Source organism: Pollicipes pollicipes, unplaced genomic scaffold, assembly GCF_011947565.3.
Source record: "Pollicipes pollicipes isolate AB1234 unplaced genomic scaffold, Ppol_2.1 Scaffold_4002;HRSCAF=4701_pilon_pilon_pilon, whole genome shotgun sequence".
In the NCBI taxonomy this organism is placed as follows: Eukaryota; Metazoa; Arthropoda; class Thecostraca; order Pollicipedomorpha; family Pollicipedidae; genus Pollicipes; species Pollicipes pollicipes.
The window spans coordinates 4632379-4658396 of NW_023596420.1; the positions used below are offsets into that span (position 1 = coordinate 4632379).

General features: G+C 49.0%; 1 protein-coding gene across 1 annotated transcript; it reads right to left on the bottom strand.

The window, feature by feature from the left end:
* Nucleotides 1-401: 401 nt before the first annotated feature.
* Nucleotides 402-20678, bottom strand: LOC119093421 (arginase-2, mitochondrial-like). Its single transcript, XM_037216376.1, has 7 exons — nucleotides 20568-20678; nucleotides 13116-13307; nucleotides 10726-10888; nucleotides 9686-9921; nucleotides 9111-9228; nucleotides 5747-5930; nucleotides 402-405 (listed from the first exon to the last, which is right to left on the bottom strand). The coding sequence occupies exons 1-7, from the start codon at nucleotides 20676-20678 to the stop codon at nucleotides 402-404; spliced, it is 1008 nt and encodes a 335-aa protein (XP_037072271.1).
* Between the last annotated feature and the right edge of the window lie 5340 nt (nucleotides 20679-26018).

Sequence of the window (26018 nt, forward strand, 5' to 3'; positions counted from 1 at the left end):
GATCCCTCGAGGACGACTGGATCTTAGAGCTCTCGCGCCTTCTGTACTATGTCGCCTTGCGTTGGGTAAGAGCGCGTCCGTTGAAACCGCAGCCTTCGCGCTACACACCACCGCTGACGGCCCCGCTGTCGCACTCGCAGGGTCTGTACGTGTGCCCCTCCTACTACTACCCCAAACCGGTCAGGCACCGGCAACTACCCATCGTTCGTGGTGGCTGTGGAGCTGCGCTGCGGCGAGTTCCCCCGGCCGACCACTGGATCCGCCGCCCGCCACCGCCCCTGCCATGCTCAGCCTCTCTGATTAGCTGCCAGAGCGGAGAAGGGCCCACCACCGGGCACTGCTGGATGCCGCCGGTCAACTGGATCCGCCGCGCCACCCGCCCTGCTGCTCAGCCTCTCTGATTAGCTGCCAGAGCGGAGGGGGGTCACCACCGGGGACTGCTGGCGCGCCGAGCGCCTCGGTGGCGATGGGAGGGGCAGCCGGGGAGCGATGGGGCGTACCCCAGGAACCGACGTTCTGCAGCCCGGTCAGGCCAGAGATTGGGACTAAATGCTCAGTCTGATCAGAAGGCTGGCCGACATGCTTGTCGCGAGGGTTGGAAGGATTGGGAGAACGCGTCGCGCTAGATAGCCTACGTTTCAAGATGTTTGAATGCCCTCTATTAGCTGCAGCGGATATACCCTCGTGCTTCACGACATTGCGTGGCGCTTCTGGTGCGACAGCAGCCTGTCCCACTAAACTATCCGTGAGTAACGCACGCTGGAAACTGCCGAGAGTACGAGTCTCCCAGAGTCCAGCGCGAATCATCGGACTGCTCGAAAGCATGTCAAAAGACAAGTGTTAGCTTTCTTGGAGAGCCGAGAGCAATAGTTATTACACAAACAGGCAAAGCGGGTGATATTTGTTCGTCGATGGATTTCGAGATGGTCAAGGTGAAATATCCGTACTGGCCTGAGGTCCGGATCCATTATCTCCGGTTTCACGCCACGTGTGCGCTGTAATGCAGTGCTTTGGTCCTTCCAACGGTGGGGCATCGCCTGGGGTCACCACATTGCTCCACCAGTACTTCATTCTGCGATGCTCTGCCTGCGTATGTACGAACGTAGGATTTGGGTCTCGCGGGACTTGTGATCTATTGACGAAAGTCAGGATCTGCGGACGAAGCGTATTGTTACCTGTGTTGCGCCCTGTGTAGGTGCAGCGTCATTGCGTCAGTTTTGTTCTAATTCAGTGACTAAAGAGATTCTTATTTCTGTGGAAATTTTGTTCGGTGTTTTTGCGAATACAGATTGGTAGGTCGACGTTTAACTGGTGTTTACCGTGGCGTGACTAACCACAATACGCCACACATTCAGTTTCACTTGTATGACACTGCTCCCTGTTTAGGCATGCTATACCGAGGAAATATCAGGCACTATGACACTTACAGCTCGACTGGCCACGATGGCACGCAGGTGGGGTTAAGCCAGACTCCTAAGTATGACCTGTTGGTTACAAAAGTGCTTCCAGGGACATTGGTATAACCAAATAGTTCTGAAACATTGCGTGGGCTCCATCGTCGCTCACCTAACACTACTGACTGGAGACAAGAGAAAACTGGTAAAATCGCTAAGCCCGCCCAAGGGAATACCTGAACTACTGATGTAAACAATAACGTCGGCAAATGCAAATAATTTCATTAGAACCTCGCCATTTCATTGGTCATGCAGCTTTCAAGTCAAGAAAAGTACAATCATAGAAACGCTCCTATCTGGCGTTGGTGGGCACGATTTCCGGATACAACGGCCGTCAATTGGCTCTCAACCAATGTTGTGCGAGCTATGCAAGTTTCGAACAATAATAGTTGAGTCGTTTCCATCTGGCGTACGTGAACACGATTTCCAGATATAATGGCCGCCAACTGGCTCTCGATCAGTGTTGTGCTGGCACGATGGCGCAATCAAATAATGACGTATTAGGAAGCACATTTACTAAGAAGAGAAACTACGTTGTCTAGAGCGTCTTTTCCACTCAGAAGTATGCCTAAACTTGTGAGTGGGCTTATTTTATGATATGTGGTGCATGCTTTAAGATTTCCAGATGTGAAATATTCCCTTTAAAGGAAGTGCGCCACATTTGAAGATCTTGAGGCAAGCACGAAATGTAATGCAATAAGCTCGCCTGTAACTATTGGTTTGCCTTTAGGGTGTTAAACACTTATCTACACAGCACAATTTCAGCGTTTAGTAAATGCCTCACTCAATACGGCATTTATCACGTCATGTGGCATCTTTATGGAATGAATGTCTGCCAGATGGGCCGTGTCAGAATTGCCGCTGTATCGGACGGGTTAACTCACTTATAGTACTTCGACTTGCCAAGCGGTGAATATGTCGCCTGAGCATCTTTGCGGAACCGAATATCGTCGGGGGCTCGTGTTTTTTTTATTTCTAGTGGAGTTTTTCAGTTTAATCTTTTTTTTGCCTTTTTATTGTTTACCAACATTCACCGGCTCGCGTGTGGCGCTATTCTTAGATTATCCGCTTCACAGTCCTCTGCCGGTCCACAACGCAAACCACTGTTCAATTTCCTGCATTACATTGCTCAAAACGTGAGTCGTGCTCTAAAACTGCTCTAAGCAAAACTGCATTACACCCGTTGATGACCAACTGAAGTCCTTTCATACCGTAAATCGTGCTGACCCACCTCCTACATGAATAGGTCGATGGCGATGCTTTGCGTGACCTTAAGCGCTACGTGGCTAATTAGGTGCCAGCATCCACGTGACGTGTATTTGGTGCCATGCATGCCTGGGTGCATGAAAATAATGTGCATTAGTTCGCTGGCGTCAATCTCAGAAACCAGAGAGTTCCAAGTCTTAACAAGGGCTGGGTTGTGAATCGTAACCGAGGTATCTTCAGAGGGCTGTCTTAGTTCAAAGGCCATCCGAATGTGGAACACTGTACGTAAAATATGCATTGTCTTGCGCCACAGCAAACGTCCTGAGAACGCACCACTTCTTGTGTTTCTACCCGATATCGTCACTCTTGGTGACGGGAGCTGCTCTTCAAGCCCTATAGGTCCAGGATTTTCCTTTCAAAATTAGCAGAACTTCACTCGTCTGTCGGCGTTGCACTTGCTGTTATACGCCGCTGATTTTCCATGTCAGACCCGGGATTGATTTCGAGGGTCAGCTTTTGCACTCGCTCAGTTTGTTTGGCTCGATGGGCGGTGAGCCCCGCATGAAAAACAGTATCGAAGTATTGATGCACTGGTAGAACAGATTTGGTGCTTACCTCGGCAGTTTTTCATAACATAGGGCATACATCGAGCCTCATGACTTTTTCAAGATGTCATCCACATGTGCCTGCCGTGACTCGCTGGATTACCATGAAAAGTTTTGCTCCGTTAACACGCGACAGGGTGGTCAGTTGGATGCACTTCGCTCGGGTGGGACCTCAATTTGACCCCCTGAGATTCAGGAATTAAGAGAGCTAGAGACACCAAGTTTACAGGGTGTGTTGGCCTGGATCTGAACTCCCTTAGGTCAAAGTTTCAGGTTCCTAGGTCATGACCTTCGGGCCAAACGACGTCAAACGGGTCAATCTCCAAGTTAGCCTCCAAAGTGACCCCAGAACCTAGATACCTGTTTTAAGGAAAAAGTCACATGCTCACTGGAGGTCAGTGACCTTGTTTGACCCAACGAAGGCCATGTTGACCAAAGTCATACCAGATTGTCTTGAGTTTTGCATTTGAATAAGCGGCAAAGCTTACGCTGAGCAATATGTTTCAAAAAATGTGGTTTTGACCTGGGTCATTTTAGGTCAATGACCTATTCTGACCTTTTAGAAGTCCATGAACAATTCATCATGCGCTTCCTGTTATCAATAAATTCAAAATGAGCACCTGAAGTACCTCATACAGGAAGCCCTAGAGTAATAAAACAGCTTGGTTTTAGCTTGGTCTGACCTTCAAAACTTACCTTAGGTCAGCGAAATTTGTGCATTCAAGTGTTATGTTGACTAAGAAGATCTACTCTGCTTTCGCATCAGATTGGACGGTTCCCTGGAAATTGACTTTGCGAACCACGACCCGCCTGACCTGCCGTAGGTCAGTGACCTTGCACGATACATATAGATTCTTAATACCAAAGGATCGGTCATTCAACTGTCCGCAGCTATTCAAAAGTTGGCGCAGCTACGCCGCGCCGTTTGGAGACCATTCTGGAAAAACTTTCGGGGGGTTCATATGGCCCGCACCCGAGCGCGTGTTTAAAACTGGGTAAGCTGATCTCATTCATCACGGTGCCCGAAAGGACCAGTATTTTCTTGGCAGTGAAGCAATGCACGGCCTGACACTCCTCAATATTAAGCACTATGTTATTTGCAGCTGCCCATTCAGGTATCTGGTCGGTTCTGCTTGTAACTGGCTACACTCCTCCACTCCGTCGCTTGAATACGCGTGGTCTGTTGTGGGATGGTTTACATATTTCAAACTTTGTTCTGTTCCAACAGAGGCACCGTTGGTTATCGCTAGGAAGGCAATGAGTATAATGAGAAAGCCCTGCGGGGTCCCGCAAGTTAAATGTATGCGCTGTGAGTATACTTGTGTGTCTGGTAATATATTGTGGTAGGTTCATGTTCAGTATTTGAAGTAAACATGCCTGCAGGTTCGTTGTCACGTCTAGATGCCTTGCATCGCGGCTCAGGAAGCCAATGTGTTCGCATGCTTCACTTTGAGGCAGTTTTGTCCTCAGCATTTCAACAACAACAATAAAATAGAAAAATATAGATGCTCCAACGTCCTTTTCTATCCGCCGTTGATGACACTCACTTCAGCTCTGGGGCGCGCAGTTAAAGCTGGACTGCCTGCCGGCCGTACTGCCTGCCGTCCCACCGGCCGGATTGCCCGCCGTCCCACCGGCCGGACTGCCCGCCGTCCCACCGGTCGGGCTGCCCACCGGTCGGACTGCCCACCGTCCCACCGGCTTGACTGCCCGCCGTCCCAACGGGCGGACTGCCGCCGTCCCACCGGCTTGACTGCCCGCCGTCCCACCAGCTTGACTGCCCGCCGTCCCACCGGCTTGACTGCCCGCCGTCCCACCGGCCGGACTGCCCGCCGTCTCACCGGCCGCTGCCCGCCGTCCCACCGGCCGGACTGCCCGCCGTCCCACCGGCCGGACAGCCCGCCGTCCCACCGGCCGGACTGCCCGCCGTCCTAACGGCCGGACTGCCGCCGTCCCAACGGCCGGACTGCCCGCCGTCCCACCGGTCGGACTGCCCACCATCCCACCGGCTTGACTGACCGCCGTCCCAATGGCCGGACTGCCGCCGTCCCAAAGGGCGGACTGCCGCCGTCCCACCGGCCGGACTGCCCGCCGTCCCACCGGCCGGACCGTTTATTCGCCCACTGTCCTTACCTCTCGCATGCACTTCCAAGCCGTCCATACATTACGAATAACGTGCGCGCACACACATACGTTGGCGGGGATATTTGTTTTGATTGAATACACTGAATCCAATAAAAACGATTAAATGACATACCCAGACCTATGTATTAACAATGTCCAGGGATATTCATTTCAGTGTATTAGTTGACCGGACTGCGATGAGTATGTGAGCACCGGTTCGGGCGATGCGCCGTTACAGTGACCAGATCGTGCGTGGGACGGACGGGGGAGGGGGGGGGGGGGGGTCGGTTTAGCGGTTGGGTCGAGGGTCTGGCAGGATCTCCGGCCGCGGCAGTTGCGAGCCCTCGGGAGCGTTGCCGCCGCGGGTAGCGTCCGAAGGTGGAGAGTAGCAAGTGACGGGCGGCGTCGGCCGTGTACAGAGCCTGCTGGCTGCTGCCCAGTTGCGGGTTCACCTCCACCAGGTCCATAGAGCGTAGTGTGCCCCACTTGCACACTTCCTCCATCACCATCTGGCCCTCACGAAGGCTGAGGCCGCCGCGCACTGCAACCCGGAAGACAGCATGGCGACGATTGATTTTGTCACTGCGGCTGAACACCACACATTTTGTCACTGCGGCTGAACACCACACATGTTGTCACTGCGGCTGAACACCACACATTTTGTCACTGCGACCGAACACCACACATTTTGTCACCGCGACTGAACACTACACATTTTGTCACTGCGACTGAACACCACACATTTTGTCACTGCGACTGAACACCACACATTTTGTCACTGCGCCCGAACACCACACATTTTGTCACTGCGGCTGAACATCACACATTTTGTCACTGCGACTGACACCACACATAATGCACGCCCACGGTTCAGTTGCGAGGGGTGAGCCAACATAGAGAATGACATTATGCGCCTAAGAATGTTCCAAGTGCTTCACATGAATAGCTCAGAACAAAAACAAAGCCAAACAAAACGGGTGCAATATCGTAGGCGCGAGTTAGCGGCCCATGCTCACTCGAAGTTCCACGAGTATGAAAGGTATAGTTGGTACCAAAGCTTTGAGGCTTGGTACCAGCACCACCAAAGTACTTGTTCAACACACCACTAAGGTCGACGTTTTCCAACTAATTTAAGCAGAAGGTAATGTATCACGGATGGGATTGTTGATTGTTGAATTGGTTGGATTTTTATTGAATTGATTGTTCTACCTCGGTCGTCCGGTTTATGCCTTATCTTTTGGAATTACTGGGATTTGAATCGGGATATTCTTCATTGCAAGTTCAGTGAGCTAGCCGGCAGAAAAATTATTTAGGTGCCTCGAATTTCATACCATTCCGCTTCCGGATGGTCGTTTGGTCCGACCATATTGATATTGGTCGTCATTGGTCGACCAATATCAATGGTCGTTTGGTCCGACCATATTGATATTGGTCGATATTGGTCGTGGCTCCATTGGTCGTCATACCATATTGAGTTGACGTGTATACTTGCCTTACCCATGGGGCTGTTGGTCAATGCCCACTGTGCTGCCTCCTTCACCTTTCTGACTTTCCAGTGCTGCTCTGTGTCAATGATGGCTACCTTATCACACGCTGGTCGGTGATCACCGTCTGACCATGTATGCTCCTCCAGCCTGACCGACAGAGGGTGATTTCTCTCCTTTGTAAGACCTGCCACAGCTGCACGGTATGCTGTATCTGCGGTTTTTCGTGCGTTTCTTAGATGTCAGCGGTCTGACTTTGGTAAGTCCACTCAGGAACGTTGAGCTAGCTCTGATGACTGCCCTGACGTATCTTCCACAGATTCTCCTGAACTTTTCTGACAAGCCCTTGTTTTATGCGAATTATACCGCCGCTGTTGTTTTCATTGGCAGCCCTGCCTGTCCAAGGCCGTGTTACAGAGGTAAAACCATCCGGTGATTTCACTTCATCTTCGCTTAACGTTAGCGCGTCACTGGTGCCGAGACTTCAATGCGCGGCGGGCCGCTAAGCGCTTGGCGTTATGCTGAAGGGCAGCTGGAACATCGAAATATGCGTTCAGTTAATGAAAAGGCCTTAAGCGGAAGGTGAATGTGATCATCCAGCCCATTACGGATAAATTTGCAACGAGCATGATTTGCTCTGCAAGCCTATGCGGCAAACCACTAAAACGTGACGGCCTGATGTGATGGCCATTTTGGTTGCTTTTTCCAATCTACCCACATGGGGTCAATACTAGATTTTCAGGAAGTTGTGTGCCCATCCTTCTCCCTAGTAATCGTGCGCCCCATCTTATGCTTATTCCCTTCCCACGCCGATCGAATTTCAACGGCTTGGCTGAATATCGGCTCGCAAAGCATATCATCATGCTTGTCATTTAAATCGACTTGAGTGGTTCGCGAATGTACGCGCCTACCAGTTATCATCTGCTTGTTATGGCTGAGAAGGTGGCCAGATGTTCAGGCCGCCTATCATCAGCGGTCCGGGCGGGCGCGTTTTCACTCGTAGTTAGCACTTCATCGTGCTCCCCATTTATCTATACGCCTTTGGCCCGTGTTTATATGCATCTTTCTCCGACAGGTTATTCCTTATCGGTACAAGGGCAGTCCGATATTCCGACTGCTCATGTCTACAGCAGCTGTTACGCAAGCCTTTTCAATTTCAACGCCGACGTCATGGTAATGGTTGGCCGCATAAGCTTGCAAGGCATATCAGCATATTTTACGTTAAATACTACACGATTGGCTTGCTGGACCTGCCGCAAACAATTCGATCAGTATGGATACGAAGAGAGCCCGGTGTTCTGGCCGTCCTACCTCGTATAGTTCTAGTGTGTATGTTTCAACTTCTCATGCCAATGCGTTTTACCTAACGGTTAGCGGCAAGCCATAGATTCGGCTTGTAAATCACATCGTCATACTCGTCATTAAATTAGACGTAGTCGACTCGCAGGTCATATCAATATCCCGCCAACAGTGTGTTCATTGTCTGCAGGATGATTTGTGATGTTCCCGCCGTTCCCCGGCGTTACGGCCGACGGCTAGCGGCCGCGCTGCATTGAAGTCTCGGCACCAGTGACGTCAACGCCTCATTCAAAGCCTGGGGAACACCCGACTTACGGTAAAGCCTATGCACGGCATTTCCCTGCTCCTCGTCGAGCATGCTATTTAAGCTTTTGGTCTATGGAATCTTACGTGTACTCCTTCCTGCGGCAAGTCTAGATTTGGTGGTTATTTCCCTTTCAACGTCATCGTTGTTGATAGCATTTGCGTGATGCTAAAAGCATCTCACGATGCTTTTATTGACCGTTCCCAGGTGGTGCGACTGGAAGTTCAGGTAGCGACCGGTTGTTGTTGGTTCCGGTACACTGATGTCCTGAACCTGTGGCTGGTTCTCTCGACTGGTACTTCTAGGAACGGCAGGCTGCTGTCTCCCGTTCCAAAGTGAACTGGATGGACGGTTGCAACATGTTCATGCGGTCCAGGAACTTCTGAATATTTGCTTGGTGTTGCCAGGACTTCATAGCACCGGAGAGAGCCAATTGGCCGAAACGTTGCGTAATTAACACACGAGCCGAGGGCTATAGTCCGAATAAGCATTCCATCCGTGATATTAATGCCTCATTTTAATCCTTCCTTAAAACAGAAGGTAACATGCTTATGCGGAGGCCAGCTGAGTGATCGGCCCAGGACTATGGCCCTGGCTGGGGCTCCTATCAGACCTGAAATTGGATACTGCTGACCTGGTGTGCCCGTGGATGGTGCTTCCGACGGATCCAGCGCGTCGATATCGAAGCTGACGTGGAGCGAAGAGTCTGCCCCCACGCCTACGCCAAGCTGATCCAGGGCCATCTCCACCACCTGGGGAGTATTATGGCATTCAGATGATGAGACTCTGCCGTCCTGGTGCGAATCTGCTCTAAACACGGTTTTGGGACAAAAGTTCGTATGGAAAAGTGCGTATGTATGAAGTCCGTGCGCAATCGTATGTAAGCAAATGTCCGGTTGGTATAAGGCTTGCATGGAAGAAATGCGTGCACAAAAGCTTCAACATAGCAATTGGCATGAAAATGCTTCTTATCAACACGATGGCGACGTGTGTCGTGGTGCACGCCTTTTATGGAGCGCTACCGACTGCGAAGGACGTATTAGCGCTTCCGGCCCTGGCGCCTGCGAGACCCGATTTACCCCAATTTGCGCGTGAACTTCACGTACTTACATCCCACATTTGCGTACGACCATTTCCGCAAGTACTTTTGTCTTGAAACTTTCACTCTCAGCGTGTGGAAATGGGCTAACAAGGCCTGCTTGGACTAACCTTATCGACTCCGAGCCGGTCCAGTTCGCGCATAGCATAGGCACGCACTCCCAGCTCCTGGATGGCCACCCGCTCCATAGGGTCAACGTCGCGCAGGCCGATGTAGACCAGCTTGCTGGGCAGCAGGACGGGCCGACACCAGCGCAGGTCGGGCAGGTCTAGGTGAAACGCCTCCATTCCGCGCAGCAGAAATGACACCGGTTTGCCGTGGAAGTTGCCAGAACCGGACGTCAGCGCTGAAGCAAAGCAGACCAAGTGCTGGTACTCCTGAGGTGGCAGAGGCTGGCAGAGCATGGTCACGGCCCCTGTAGTTGTATTGAAACAATAAATCCCCGGAATTTCCGTCGTATTTCCCGAGGTTAGACAGCACTGATACACTTGAATCGCATTCTTTAACAGCCGTGATCGCGCTAATAGTTCTTCTAGACATCGCTCTCATGATTTCGAAACCCGAGGGAAAATAACAGCACCTGTGGTGGCTGCCAACAAGCTGGCAGCTGTTCTGGAAGTCTCAATGTGTTATTTCCATAGATATTATATATACATATATATATATATATATAGATATATATATAGATAGATAGATAGATAGATATATATATATATATATATATATATATCTATAGATGTATATATATATATAGATAGATGTATATATATACATATATATCTATATATATATATATATATATATATATATATATATATATATAGATGGGCATTTCTCTAGACATGCCATTTTCGGCGCCGTTTCAAACATTCGGTAGGACCATTTGAGGTGCGCACGAGACGGAAGCGACCATTACGTGTGACAACTAATGGCGCCATCCGAGACAGACTAAAACCACGCGAAAGACCATGCATCCATAGCAATCTGCACCCTCTACGCATACTGCACATATGATGTGTTCATATAATATGTGCGGTATATTCATATATATATATATATATATATATATATATATATATACAATTCTCTTACTGCGCTCCGTTTCGTCCAACATTACTGCGGCACATGCCCAGTGGCGCGTGCTCCTCACGTGTGTTGATGTCCGCGTGCGCGTCCACCCAGAGGACAGCCAGCTTGTCGTGGCGCACGGTTCGGCCGTGGCCGTGCACGGTGCCCATGGCGATGCTGTGGTCTCCACCCAAGGTCACCACCACGTCATGCTTCGCCAGCGCGGACGACACGCGATCCGACAGCTGTAAACAGCGATACCTCTACAGCTGAGCAGCGACACAAGAACAAGTTATCACATCCTGTGCCACAACAGGGCAGGTGAATATAAAGGGGGTGCTTCGCTTTTGCACGGGGTTTTGAACTGAAATATCCAGCCTGGAGGGCACCCGGTGCAGTTCACAGCCGTGCACTTCTTAAGTCCTAAAACCCTCTAGTTTCCTAACTACACGTCCGTTAAGATGTGCAGCCTATTTCGTGCAGACCGCTTTAAGGCCATTCAGGCACGCATGGCGCCATAACAACGACATTCAAATCCTGGCAATCTATGCGGCGTTCAAGTGCAGGAAGCATACTTTCGTCGAGCCGTTCAGATTTGACGTCCGTGAGCACGATTTCCAAATACAGTCGATGCCGATTGGCTGTCAGTTGATGCTGAGCAAGCTGTGCATGCTTCAATCGTGAGTTAAGCTTAGTGCTGCATAATATATGAAGTTGGACATGGTTTGTTCACTTGCTAGCTATTACGAAAATGATACTTGTAATCGAATGATTCAAGAATAGCGACATAACCGGTACGTGTGTACAAGTAGCAACTTAAACTCAGGAACAAATATGCAAGAACACCAAGACAAACGGCCAAAATACGAGTGCATAACGGCATTTGGCTCGGCGGATACCTCTATTACCGCCACTGTTATCGCTAGGCAAATTTCGCACCGCTAGTTTGGCAGCATCTCAATGTCATAGAGACGTTTCATGACGCAATTTAGCAGTGACGCAATGAGGAGCGTATTTACTGAGAGGAATAATTTTGTTGTCTAGAAACAGTCTTTCGACTTAGCAGTCTGTTCATAGCTATAAGTGAGCTCATTTCATCATATTTGATGCTTGCTCTAACATCTGCAAATACGAAACTTTTTTCAAGTAACGCGTATGAACACCGGCACGTGTTTTCCACCATCAGGTTGCTGCTGTTTTGTTCCGACACCGACAGCAAAAAAGCGGTCGAAAATTTACCGGATCACTGGCATGCATGCCCGCATACGCATTTTTATGTACCAAGGTAGTGGTGTTTAAACATCATGCTGCCAACAAACTTTTGTAGCTTACGACATTCGTTCATCAGATGAAATAAGACATAACATGAAATGCTTTAAGGGCATGAACGTGCACAACCGTACGGAGAGGTCCGAGTTGAGAATGCAGAATGTGGCAAGATCTTCATAATGTCCGCAGTTCATGATGTCCACAAAATAGCTGTGCTTGCGTCCGTCAAGGTGCAAAATTTCGCCCTTATGCGAGAGAGGTGGCTCTAAGCGCGCTGATGACATTTCCTCCGTTTTTTAAAAAAAAAATGTAATTCAGCACCACCGCTGCGAATCAAACCGTCCGCAGCCTCCCGAAGCCCGACTCTGAGTAACCCGACCGGGAAGAGGCCGACTCTGAGTAAGAGGCGTGTCACAAGACTGACCGAAATAAACCCAACTTTGCACATGACAAACGAAAACCAACCCAGAAGGAATCAGCTCGACCTCGCATGAAATCAGCAGCCGTGCCCACGAGGAAGCAGTAGCGTGGCAGGCGTCGCAGGACGGAACTGGCGTGCATAAAGGGCATGGTGGTGCGGACACGAGCAGAGCATGTCGGCATGTAACCGCTCAATCATCAGGGGAGGTCTGACTTACGATAGCTGTGCCATGTGAACAGCGCGACTTGAGAAGGTATCGCTATGGGAACAGAGATATTCAACCTGCCTGATACAACAGGCAGTTGGAACAGTATGACTGTTGACAGTATGACTGTTGCGATGACTTTGAGGAGTACGGACGATTTCTTTGGGACTCGGCAATCTGACGATCCATTTGTTACGCCTACGCGCTTACGCGCTGGCCTGGAAACATGGACACGAAAACACACTTCCACCTTCCAACTCGTTTTTTATGAATAAGCGGAAAAATTGACGGCTACGATGCCAGCGAAACCTTTGGCGCATTCATTGTTATTACAATTATTACGCAATGTGAAATCAACACGTGGTATAAGCCTGAAAATTGTATTAATGACCAATTTTGAAATGATTTTTCATCTTGGTATTCTCGTTCTTCATTTATATAATCGTGTACACTAGGTATTTCTCGTGCTGCCACCGGGCATCACCTTCAGAGTCCCCTCCTAGCGAGAGGTAGCTTTGAACGGAGGCCTGGCACGTGACACAGCCGCCGGCGTGCGGTCGTCCGGTGCTGACCTCACCTGCTGGTTGAAGCGTCCCACGCTGGTGACGTTCCTCATCTTGGCCCGGTCGTCGGCGGCGGTGTACTCCGAGTCCACGCCGGGCAGAGACAGGTCGCCCAGGTCACGCACGCTGTGGCCGAGGGCGCGGATCTCGTCCAGCACCCCCGTGTCTCGAATGGCTGCCGGGCCCAGCGAGGCGCCGCAGCGGGTCTGCAGAACGACAGCAGCGCATGGTCACCCAGCCCGGGCCTCTCCTTTCATACTGGGACATTTTGCTACAATCCATTCGTTACAGTAGCATGATGATGATGATGATGATGATGATTTGGGGTTTTAGGGCACATCGACTGCTGAAGGTCATGCAGCGCCCATAACTATCGATTCATGCAGAGCCGTCAATCAGAGAAGTGCATCAATCAGGTCACCCTATAGAGCCAGGATGATCGGCCCTAGCATCATGACGAGAAGATTACAGGGAAATCTATAGCGCGAAGGAACTGGAGCACTTTACCAAACTCGACGATGTTCGAAGAATCCCCTAAAAAGTGTGCGTGCATAGCGTGTGCATAGCGTGCGACTCTGGACGTGGCGTCCGAAAAACTGCGCTCTCGTTGCAGTAAGGTGGCGGCAAGCGACCAGTACGTGATGCACGGTCAGTGGATCAGAGCATCGACCGCAGCATGGTCTGTCGCCAGCCAATAGCAGGTGACGGTGCGTAGCATGTGTGACCTATGCGTAACCGGCAAAGGGCAACTTCTTCCAACCTATTGTCCCGAAAGCACGACTGCCATAATCCAATGCGGGGTTTCACCGACTGCAGCTTGTTGGCGCTCAGCGAGTTCCAGTGGAACTGCCATCGCTGCTGCATAAACAGCGACACTGCGGGGTACATGTCTTGAGCAGGTAGTGGTGTTATAGGAATTCTAGTTCCTGTCGTAGCGCGCTTTGCTGCCGCGTCAGCAAGATCATTTCCGCATATCCCTACGTGACTTGGGATCCAGCATAGGCTACAATGACATTCTTACCGTCCAGACCCATACAAGAGAATTCCTAGCGTAAAGTTGTATCGCCGGATTCACCTATGCCGGCCATTTCGAACATGTTCGTGGCGTGACTTTGTAACGCGGGGAGCTTGTAACCATGTAACCATTAACATATTTTCTAGTTAAATCAATGTTAAACTAAATTATGATTGTCTTGCGTGATCCTTTTGCAAGAATTAGTACTGGATGCGACGTAATGAGCGCTTGTTTTGCGGCAAATGTCACAATGTTTGAGGTGTTTGCAGCAGTCTTGTGAGAGACTTCAACGCTTTATCACACATTTACATCACCCCATCGATTTCGCATGTCGTACATCCGCCACTGATCGGATGTGTTGGCGGGGAATGATACATATGTAGGGGCTGGCCAAGTGTGGATAGGGGCGGATTGCTAGCCATTTTGCTAGGCGCGGAGGCAAACTACTAGCCATTTTCATGACAGATTATGGTGCAAACTGTTCAAAACTTTGCAAAGAGGCTTCTATGGGCGATTTCCGTTGGGAAGAAAACTGCAGGAATTTGGAAACACATTTACAAAGATGCACATGTTCATAAAATTGTGCTTTGTAGGCAAGATCATGTTTGTACGGGAGTCATCAAGCCAGATCTAATCCTACAAAGTTTTCGAAGTTATCTGAAAGCATTCCGTGGCATGTCTGATGCAGACGCGATAAAACAGACGTCTGTATCCTGACTGCATCCTTGTCAATAGACATGCAGTACTGGCGACGCTTACATGCTTCAAGTTGATATAAAATGAATGGCCCTTGAATTAAGTGATCATCAGAGTCAGCCGTGCCCCACACGACACCCATGTAAACAAAGGCGGTGCGGTCAGCATCCAACGCCCTCGACCGATCCACATCGTTGTCAGGGCTGGTACTATGCTAGAATTGGGGTGGACTCAAGGCACAAACTGAAGAAATGTCTATTAAGAGTCTCGTTCCGTAAGGTAAAGTCATTCTGAGGTCAATAACGTAGTTCAGGAAGTGAATGCCAACAAAACTACAGTAAAGCAATCATTTCCTTGTCAATGTGTCATGCAGCCAACTTAAAGGAGTGTCCCGCCTATGTGGTGTGTTTCAAAAACATACTGCAGTGAAACCTCAGGACAAGTAACGTATGAAAAAAGCACCGAATAGTGCCACTGCAACACGGTCAAAACATAATAAGGATATTTATTTTAATTATTTCCAGTCCAAATTATGCTACCAACGCTTTGTAAAAGAACTACGCTTCTTCCCTGCAGTTGCGGCCACCGCCGTCATGAAAAACCTCCGTACACACCTCTGCTGGTACAAGTAAAAGAACGTTTGTGATCGGCCCAGCGGGCTAGGGCCTGTTACCGAGAAACGCGCGGGTCGAAGTTTGAACCAGTGCGTCACAAAGGTCATGTAATACTCCCTTTCTCAGAGCCAAAGTACGCATCGAAGAGAGCCATTGTGGTAAGCGTAGGAGAGAAATCAAAACCCTGTATAACATTCCGTTCAATTCGAGGGATAATAGCTTCATATCCGCATATATTTTTGCCTAAACAGTGTTTCAAGCTTTTGTAGCATTTACTGTGCAAACATTTTGGCACATTAGTGTGTTAAAAACATCACAGAACACACACGCTGAAAAACGAAGGCAAATAAAATGTACTACTTTGATAAGCGTGAGCATGGAACCAAAGGAGATTTTCCCGCAGGGTCGGCACATAAAATAAACATTCACAGCTATTCAAAAGGATTTAAACAAAACTGGTGTTACTGATCAAATCGTATGCATCTGATGTAACAGTAAGTGAAATGTACAAAAAGGCGGCATACTTCCTTAGAGAAAACCGCCGTTTAGTTTATCTAACGAGGAACAGAAGTGAAAAATAGGGTAGAGTTTGGTAAAGGGTCCCACTGGAATCCCACTTTCTTCCTCTTCCTTTGTAGCTGCAAAATGGCATTACAGTGTGAAGTATGTAGCTATGTAGTGCTTTAGCAGACTGCGGGTGTTTTCGCTGTTGCTGTACCATCCCAACCATTGATTTTGGGTAAATAGGGTTGTGCATAGGATGCCACTCCTGGTATATTTTATGTGCATTTCATCATAGATCAAGAATTAAGAGAGAAAATTCCAAAACTCATATTGCACTGAGCCCAATATTTGCTGCTTTGTCAGCATAGCGGCACAGCGGACTCATGCGGGCTAGATCCCTAGCTGGCCGAGACGGACCATGGCTGCGGGCTCAAATTTTGAAAATGTTGCATCTCTGATAGGAACACATTCACTGGAAAGACTCGTCCACTTCACATTGCGTGTTTGGAATATTTGGGCAGTAGATTTGGGCAGTAGATTTGGGCAGTAGATTTGGGCAGTAGATTTGGAGCTGTGGCCGTTGATTGGAGTTTTGGCAGGCACAAATGTTTCCTATGTTTAACGCATTACCGAGTACCTCCTGGTACATAGCAGATCGATCATATTCAGTGTGGGAACTCTTCACTGATAGTAACTCCTTGCTTGCATAGCGCAACAAATTGTACCCATAATTTTCCTGGCAAAAGAGTTATTAGCCACTCTGTATTGTACGTAATCACATTGAGAGTAAATAATCAGGACATAATCTCCACGCCAGAGTTTGAGTACTTTTTACTTGAATGGAGCTGGCTACTGTGGGCATTTCTAGTATGTCATCGTTTCAGTACGCATTATCATCGTTGTGATTAGCGCGAACAAGGAGGGTGGTGTGCCCAGTATTTGTTGACGTTGAAACGATGCTTCTTGGATGATTTGTTTACCGGCATCGGAACGTATAGCTACGAAACTGTTTTGGGGTGCCTAATACATTTAAAACTAGGAAAAAACGTTCCGTATCTCAAACGAGGTATCAATCATATCGATATCGTCATTGATAGGGGAGATGTCATCGTAGAAGTGTGGCGCACAGCGTGGTCGCGATGTGCCCGCATGACAGGGACTGCAATATTTACTTGTGGCATTGTTTCGCACATCAAGGTGGTATTTTCGATGTTGCGATGGTGGTTTAGATAGTGAGCGTATATGCGTATGCTTCCTCCTCTCCTGCATTGTCGCAACTGTGATTGTATTATTCCTACTTCTTTTGGTGTCAGTCGCATTGTTTCTTTTCTGAAGCTTTTCATTTCCTGGCCCCATTTCTATAATATCTCGGTAGTGAGCCAATGTACCTTATGTTAATTGGGACAAACGACGAAGTGCAATACAGGAATATGCTAGCTCGCACGCGTATCTATCGACGTCTGGCATGACCTGATGTTTTTTGTCTGCCCGGCATCAGAGGTGTCCTCCCCAGTTATTGCGCCAGGGAGGAAATTGATTAGGTCATTGTGGTCGTCACGAGCTAGGCCTGCCTCAGCCCTTACAAAATTTCACCGCAAACATGAATGTTCAACACTTGAAGATACTCAGGCAAACATCAGATATATTACATCGGCTCACTTGTAGCCATTAGTATGCTAACCTAACCTAGCCAAGATTCCTCAAAGGATTAAAAAGGTGTAGCAAAAGATTCCTCTTGCCAACATAAGATCACTTTCAAGTAAATAAGCTCCTCCATACGTCATCGTTTAATTGCGTCATAAAACGTTTGCATGGCGCCAGAGTCGCTGCCAAATGGCTGTGTCAGAATGGCCACTGCAGCAAACGGACTGACTCCCTTACAGTGCTCCAACCGTTTATTCAACTTTTTTATTTATTCAGTCTTTTTCTTACATTTGCATACTTGGTTCACATACTCGACGCTAGTCTTATGTTATTCGATTTGCAGTCTCATTTCCGTCATGTCTCGTACCACTGCCCAAATAAGCAGCAAACGTGACTTGTGTTCGAACATTCGCACACTTCATCTCCCTCTCGCTCTATCGTGCACCCTCGCGACGCCCTGCTTGGCCGAAGCAGGCTGCATGCGCCAGCCACAAGTGGACAGAAGCGCTTCCTCGTGCCCCCAAGGAACATCTTGAAAATGTGCCAATGTACTTTTTGGAACCGTCTTATAAATAGGGGTGATGGCGGTGCTAAGATATGTCTAAGTAGAACCCCTGAAGTGCCAACTTTGAAGGCCGAACTTGCAGTGTTCGACTACCTACTACTATTGGTACGCTAATATCGGTGCAAAAAACTACTCCAAACACAAAATTCTAGAGATAAGTAAATATGACCCATATTACGTCATCGTTTTATAACGTCATGGAACGTTTTATGGTGTCACGATCGCTGCCAAAGTTTCCGCGTCTGCGTTACCACTGTACGATCTCTGCCAAAGTTTCTGAGTCTGCGTTACCACTGTAAGATAGCTGCCAAAGTTTCTGAGTCTGCGTTACCACTGTAAGATAGCTGCCAAAGTTTCCGAGTCTGCGTTACCACTGTACGATCGCTGCCAAAGTTTCCTAGTCTGCGTCACCACTGTACGATCGCTGCCAAAGTTTCCTAGTCTGCGTTACCACTGTACGATCGTTACCAAAGTCTCCGCGTCTGCGTCACCACTGTGCGATCGCTGCCAAAGTCCCCGCGTCTGCATTACGACTATAGCGGACGACCACTCACCTGCACTGCCTTATTCACTTTACACGTGATTCTCTCGAAGTTATTATCGGGTAAGCATGATCAAGTGCCAGGTGCGGAGTATTCAAAAGTTCTACACTTTGCTGCCAGGATTATCTATGGCATGAAACGTAGCCAGCATATAACATCAACTCTGGAACTGGATGGGCTGGCCCCGGGTTGATGACTTGGGTGAAAGAGAGGGCCGTGCTGGAAGTATTCAAAGCGCTTAGATGCAAAGAGTCGTCCCAGACCGTCCAATTTCCATTCAAGCCACGTTCCTCTTTCAATAAGGGAGATGCATTCCTCCACGCCAATATCTTTCCACCTGCCCAGGTGCCGTTTGAAAGCCACCAGCGAGTCTTTCCTTATCGCGCCGGGACAACTTCGGCCCGCCTGCCTCCAACCATCACTATCTTTACATCTCCGACAGATTAAAAAATCGCACCTCAAAACGCAAATGTTAGATCATGCGTCTAGTTTTCTGCCCATGCTGGTGACCTGTGTAATTGCACGCCACATGTATGCACGTGTCTGATCTCTGCGATTCAATGCGGATCACATGTGTTTACAGTTTATTTCCATTCATCTTTGTGTGTGCACTGTAGGTTTGGTGTAATCTGTTGTCAGTTTAGATCATTTGTTGGATATATCGTTTTGGCTTCGTACCGTATTTCGTGGTATGGTATTTTCCGTATCGTATTTTGTCATATCATATTTGATCGCATTGTATTTTATAGTATCGTATGTTAGAGACTATTTCGTGATATTGCGTGTTATAGCATGCTTCGTATCATCACAATTCATTATCATTTTGCTTGTGTTGTGGCTCGCCGAAGGCCTGAAGCGCCACCTCATGGATGGATTTCAAGCGAACAAATGCAAATACTGGGGTTCCTATATGCGCCGCATGGTGGCGTTGTTGACTTGGGTGCAAATTCATCAAGCAAGTGTATGCACATGTGTTTCGGACTCTTCTCGTGGAGTTCATGCATACTTTACCGCAATAGCATCTTTTCCACTTACATTTTCTGCTATGGCGCTTCTCTCCGGTTATTCTATCATCAGTCCCATGCTCGTCATATATAACAGTCGCCCAACTAGCTGTGCTATTTATGGCAACACACGGTACGTGATCGGGGCATGCAATCAGCAGCGAAATCTGACAGCCTTCGATTACGTGATGGAATGTTTTTGTGACGAAAGCATCGCTGCCAGGGTTCCCGTGCCAGAGTTGCCGCTGAAGCGGGCGGCGTGACTCACTTGTGGTACTTCTACGCGCCCGCTTCCCTCCAGCCTTCAGTCGTGACACTTGGTGATGCATTCCCGCAAACATCAATGTTTCAGTGACCATACTTGTCTTGACCGTGAGCATAACACAGGTAATGAGGTGGGGTGCTCGTATGGCATGTCTATGATGCCACACATGTTTGGGTGACTTAGCCCATAGACGGCGCGTTGTAGGCAGCACACATTTACAAGCATCTAGCTCCGAAACAAGAGGACTCTAAGCCTTAAAAGGACATGGCTGTGAATTGCAGAGAAGGATCATACACACGGTTGTCTTAGTTCAGAACCACTTCCACATGTGGCAAGGCTCACTTAAATTAGGGTCTAAAAGCCAGTTGTAAGGTGGCCCGGACAGCTGTTGCGCAGTATTGAAGCCGCGGCGTAGGGCGCGCGCCACGACCGTGAGCCGCGTGGGAGGGCTGAGCGGTCTGGGAAAGGCGCTGCGTAATGTGTGGATGGCTTCCACGGTGGAGGTACATGCGTCGCCACATCGGGAGGTGGACCAGGGAAGGTGAGGCGAGTATCTAGAGCCAACTGCTGGGCTGTGGTATCACTTAGCCGACCTGGCGTCTGTTGGCAGCGCTAACCTGACCCTTGTCGAAGGCGGCTCCGATGACACCGATAGAGACGGAGCGGGCGGCGGGAGGCGGCTGGGACCGCCTCAAACACACGCCCAGGAGACCACTGCAGCGTATCATGGCGGCGCAGTGGGCGCCAGCCTCTGTCAGCACACTGCGCGAGACAGGGTCCGGCCGGACCGGCCGGCCGCCGGCCGCCTGCGGCACTGATGCACAGCCGATACACAGCCCGGCCCGGCCGAGGCGCCGCCGACAGAGGCGACGCCGGCGCCCGGACGGTGGGGCATCGCCGTAACATCGCGACCTGCTGCAGACGAGCCAAGTCCTACCTGGATGCTGATCTGCTCGGAGTCTGGTACGCCCTTCTACCTCGGCTTGGGGTCCTCCCCGTATAAGGTTGGGGCATGACTTTACGAAGGATTGGGAAGGAGGCCCGGGCGTAGGGGTCCATTCGTGTGGGCTGGGGGTTTCTTTCGTCTGGGTTTGAGGCGTCTCTGACTGGGTTTAGCGTCACTTATTTACTTGGGCGCCGGTCGTTTGGCGTAAAGCTACAGGGTCGTTATCAAACAGAATGGCGCCACATAATCCAGGTACTAAGCAGGCGACCCGAAGGCCTCCGTCGTTACGTCAGTTTGTGACGACAGACCAGGCACGTGGCCTAAATTTCCCCGGGGGAAGACACGCCTAAATCCTGAAAGCTTAGACCATAATCCTCCGAGGTTTGGACCAGCCTGCTATCCATTATCTAATGTACGCCCCATGGCCCGGGGCAGGGAAGGCTCCTTTGGCTCTGCCATTGGCTGCGTCCCTGCGGCCGGCGAACAGGTAGCACCGGGCGTCCCGGTGACCGGCCGCACTTGCTGCTTAGGCTAGTTCAAGGCCACGGATCGCGCCCAGACCGCGCTGCCATCCAGCGGTCATTGTGGACGTGCGGATAATCCTGTAAATAAAAAACGCCACTCGTAGAGAAAATCTGCTGCAAAGCTACCAAATAAGTGAAGGTCTCTTGCCGTGGCGCAAAGTCCGTGAATACCAAACGTAGACAATTGTCGTTGCAGGCGCGTAATTAACCCATATAATTCAGACATATAATGCATCAAAAGTTGTCAGTAAGAAGGAAAATAATGCAGCTTTGTTTAAGCACATCTACCGTCTAAAGGCAAGAAGGCCTAAGAGCCATTAGTTAACATAACACTTTAGCCTTCTTGCTTTTGGATAGCAGACAGGCTGCCAACACAGAACAAAATCGCGGCACAAATGCTAGAAAGGCAAAAATAAATATTTTTAGCATTGTAAATTCATGTGCAAGCGAAACATACTTTGAACATCTTGGCAAAAATGCTCATGAATAGGATAGCGTTTTATCCTATCATATGTTGCCACCATTTCCACCCTGTCCGTGAGCAGAGACATTTTAACATTCGCTTATACTTATCCGCCGCACATGTGAAGCGGTAATCTCTCACCACCACCACACCAACCAAACTCAGACTGTGAGCAGGAGTATTTTAATGTCAGCCGATGTTCGGCTGCTGCCTGTGCGCAGTCAGCAACAACTTGCACTAGTCATTAAGTACTGTTCGTCACACACAATGTAGGTTCAAATGTTCGTCCTTCCCATCCTTTGCCTCTCCATAGCCCAATCGACTATCCCATTCTTACATCGTGCATATTTTAACCACTACTTTGATGAATGGGACACACAAGTCCCAGTAAATAAAAAACACGTTTGCACTTGGAAGCAAACGACACATTCGTGTAGTTCAACAAAATAAAAACAAAGTCCGTAGCGTAGGTTAAACGAAGCACAAATTCTTCTGATTCAAATTGGCAATGTAACTACATCAGACATTGACGAAACAGTGAGATGTAGTGCTCCACGTCCTGGGACAATAGCTAGTAACCTTGCATGTGGAGCTCGCCAGCCTTCACCAAGGCTACGTGACTTCTGCCAGCACCCCAGCCTGTCAGCGTTACATACGTCCGAAACGCGGTTTTCTGCCCAGTGAGTTTCGGCCCCGGTTGCGGCCGCCGTGCCGCGCCAGCGTCCCTCACCGGCCCGTCGCGCACCGCGTAAACCCGGCTAGACTCTGGTCATTAGCAGGCCTGTGCTAGGACGGAGCCCTGAGACTCAGACTGTGCACTTACACTTCGTCTGTACTAAACCAGTCGCGGTTACAAGCCTGCGATGAAAAGAATATCCAATTTTTACAACTGACTGCTCGATGCAACAAGTACATTTTAAGTAAATGTCTTTGAAATCATGTCCCATTAGCGTTAGTGCGTTGATTTCCATGCTAGTGCTTTTCATGTCGTCTTACCGCACATTGAACAAGAACTTTAGCTTTTTAACGTTTTGCATTAATACGCCAACCAAATGACTCCCCGGTGTCAATTGGTCTGGGCTCACCGCAGGCTGGTATCAAGCGCAAGCGTCATCGTCTGCTATGGTTTCATCGCGAACTATATAGGGCAAGTTGTACACATTAATGATGTTTTTTGAAGATGTACTAGAATTAAATAATACTCTGTAGTGTATAATGCAACCTGCACGGATGTGCATCAACTGCGTAACTCTCAGCGTGTTACATCTCGCACCGATATGTTTACATTAACCAACGAGAACGACGAGCGTTTAAAGGAACTCGTGCTGTGATATAGCAGCTGCATCTCACGGCAGCAGACTCTCAATAATTCTAAGGAAAGACCTCATTCACCACATGTCATCTGTTCCGTCGGAACACAAACCATGCATAGAATCCGTGACGCGATTCACTGCTTCCTTTTACGACTATGCCCTCAGGGCCTCACCAATCATGTTACTTCAGATAGTTTTGTGATCGCAAGGCGATGATACCACGCTCTGTGATTGGATCAGCCGACCATCGCACGACGTCGTACTCGCTTCTCAGTTATTCATTATCACATAATTTCCATAAAATGTGACTAGGACTTGAACCGTTCGCTTCCATGCATGCTCGCGCGCTCTCTGGGCCTGAAGACGCAAGGTTGCTGTTGGTTGGGCACTTATACATTGTGATGTGAGTGCGAGTTACTGGAAAACAGAAGCCGCGGACTGACAAGATATCTTTCTCTGATTCGCGAGAAACACTGGCAGGAGCAAGATCATCACAAGTTTAGCTAGCACGCAAGCAGTAAGAAATCTGCTGCGGTGAGCTCAGACCCGCGTAACGAAGATCCGGTGCCCCCTGCTCCGGTGTCTGTGCCGGCCAGTGCTGAAGCCAGAATAGGGTCTGGTGGGGATACTGTTTGCGTTAGCGCGGGTGCTGGTATAAAGCGGTTAACACGAGTGTGGCGGGCTCCATCTCGTTGTCGATCTTCCTCCTAGCAGGCGGATTTGTGCGTTCTGATCATGTTATGGGATACGGCGTTTGCCCTCGTTTTACCTTCTAAGACCTGAAGGTTACAGCCTAGAGATCCGCAAGTCGGACACAAATGAATTTACGCAGATCCCTACATACGTTGTGAAATTGGTGTATTATTTTCCTCGGTTCTGCATCGCATGAGGGTCAAATTGACTCAAAAACTCCATCGGAAACGCGTTTGCATTCAACCGGCCACACGGGCACGTATAACGAAAACATATCGATGCCATGGGACGGCTACCCGCTTCAGCCTACCTCTCTTGACTAGTCGCCATTTCAGCTGACCGTTGAAAGACTACCACAAACACGATTTCGGAGGTCCAAACCAGCGTGTCTACTACACAGTGATCAGTGTACAACGCTCGACAGACTGAGCTGCAGAGACGGCTGGAGACATCCTTTCCAACCAGGATTTTTGAATGGTGCAGATGTCACAAAACTAAACCAATGTTCAAAACAGGTTCAAGAAACATGATTGAAAACAAACCGTACCGAAACTTCCGAAAAAGTCCACATGCATAAAGATACAATACAAATGCACGTGACGTTCTGGTCGCCTCATAGAACGTCACACTACCTAAGGCACACTGGACTGGGCGGATCCATCACATTTCACCAGCAATTCGCAGAGGAATCCACCGGCGTTGGCGCTTGTTCAGTGCTGCTCTTGGATACAAAACCACAATAAAGACCAAAACAAACGAGTGTTACTACAAGGGAAAATGATCAAAATCCTACAACAAAAAACGCGAAGGGTAAGCGGCGCAAAAGTAAGGTCACACCCACAAAAACAATATGAATGATACCAATACACGGAATAAAAACGCCGCCCAATGGCTACATGGCAATGCACACAATAGCACGAATTGATCTCACTGACAATGGACATGTCATTCAGGATAACCGTGCAACCGAAAAAAGACGTCTGCATCGATCATAACCAAATCGCGATAACCGTTAGTGCATCATCACACGGCTATGCAAACACGGATTACACCTTATAGGAGCAAGACCTGAGCCTGTGCCTTGCTGTAATGTCATCTAGCTGGAAAAAACGGCTTCAGTGGCCCACTTCCGACAAGCATGCATTATAGCGCTTATGCCTTTGCAACAACGTTTAGGGGATCAGGAAGTGCTCCACGACAAACGACATAGTTCCTTCAAATTACGACCTTACCAATTCAAGATGTTGCAAGCAACATGCTTGCTGGCTGTAAAGCTGTAGCAACCGTGGGCAGCATTTACCCACCAAATTTAGGTGGATAACAATTTGACATCGATTTACGAAAGAAATTGTCACCGGCGAAAAACGATGAACACGTAAAAAACGGTTGCGATTTCCACAAGGGTCGCTACGACACTATCATCACCGCTTGACGAGAGACAGAGCGTACAACCTATTTCCTGGCGTGGGTCCACGCATGCAACCAGCCACGTGCGCCCCTCAGGCCGCTCATGTAAGCAGGCGATACAGGGGGAAATCAAGCATGGTACAGAACAATGTAGCGTTTGCAAGACTTCAGGCGAGCTCAACGTTGCCTGGCCCAGAGCGACGCCAGTACAGCCAAGGAAAGCCAAAGAAAAGAGGCCAACGTTGGTTGCGAAAGTGTGTAACGGCACTACAAATTGTGAAAATTAAACAAAGTTGAGTGTTCCACATTTAAAGATACTGAAGCGAGCATCACATATCAAAAAAGCTTAGTTCTAAGTAATGATCTACTCTTAAGTGGCAAAACTACTCTAGACATCAACTCACGATTTTTTTGGCCTTGATCGTCGCATGGCCAATGGTATGCCATGATTTGAAATGACGTTGTTATGGAGTTATAGGTGCTTGAGTTACATTGTTATAGTCTGCACGAAATAGCCTGCACATTTCCCAGGCGCGTAGCTCAGAAAACTAGAAGGCTTTAGCCCTTGAAGAAGGGCCGGTGCTGTGAACTGCACCGAATGAGTCTCCAAAATGGCCATTTAAGTTTCAAAAGCCCACACAAATGTGGAACACTTCCTCCGGCTCACGCCCCTGATAGGAGGGCGATGGGGGCGATACGACCCGCATGATTTTCTGAGGTTA

Coding starts and splice junctions, on each gene's coding strand:
- LOC119093421 (XM_037216376.1), bottom strand. CDS start 20,678: ATGATACGCTGCAGTGGTCTCCTGGGCGTGTGTTTGAGGCGGTCCCAG. Junction 10,889..13,115: donor TGGGACGCTTCAACCAGCAG/GTGAGGTCAGCA, acceptor CGCTGTTTACAG/CTGTCGGATCGCGTGTCGTC. Junction 9,922..10,725: donor GCACGCGGACATCAACACAC/GTGAGGAGCACG, acceptor GCTTTGCTTCAG/CGCTGACGTCCGGTTCTGGC.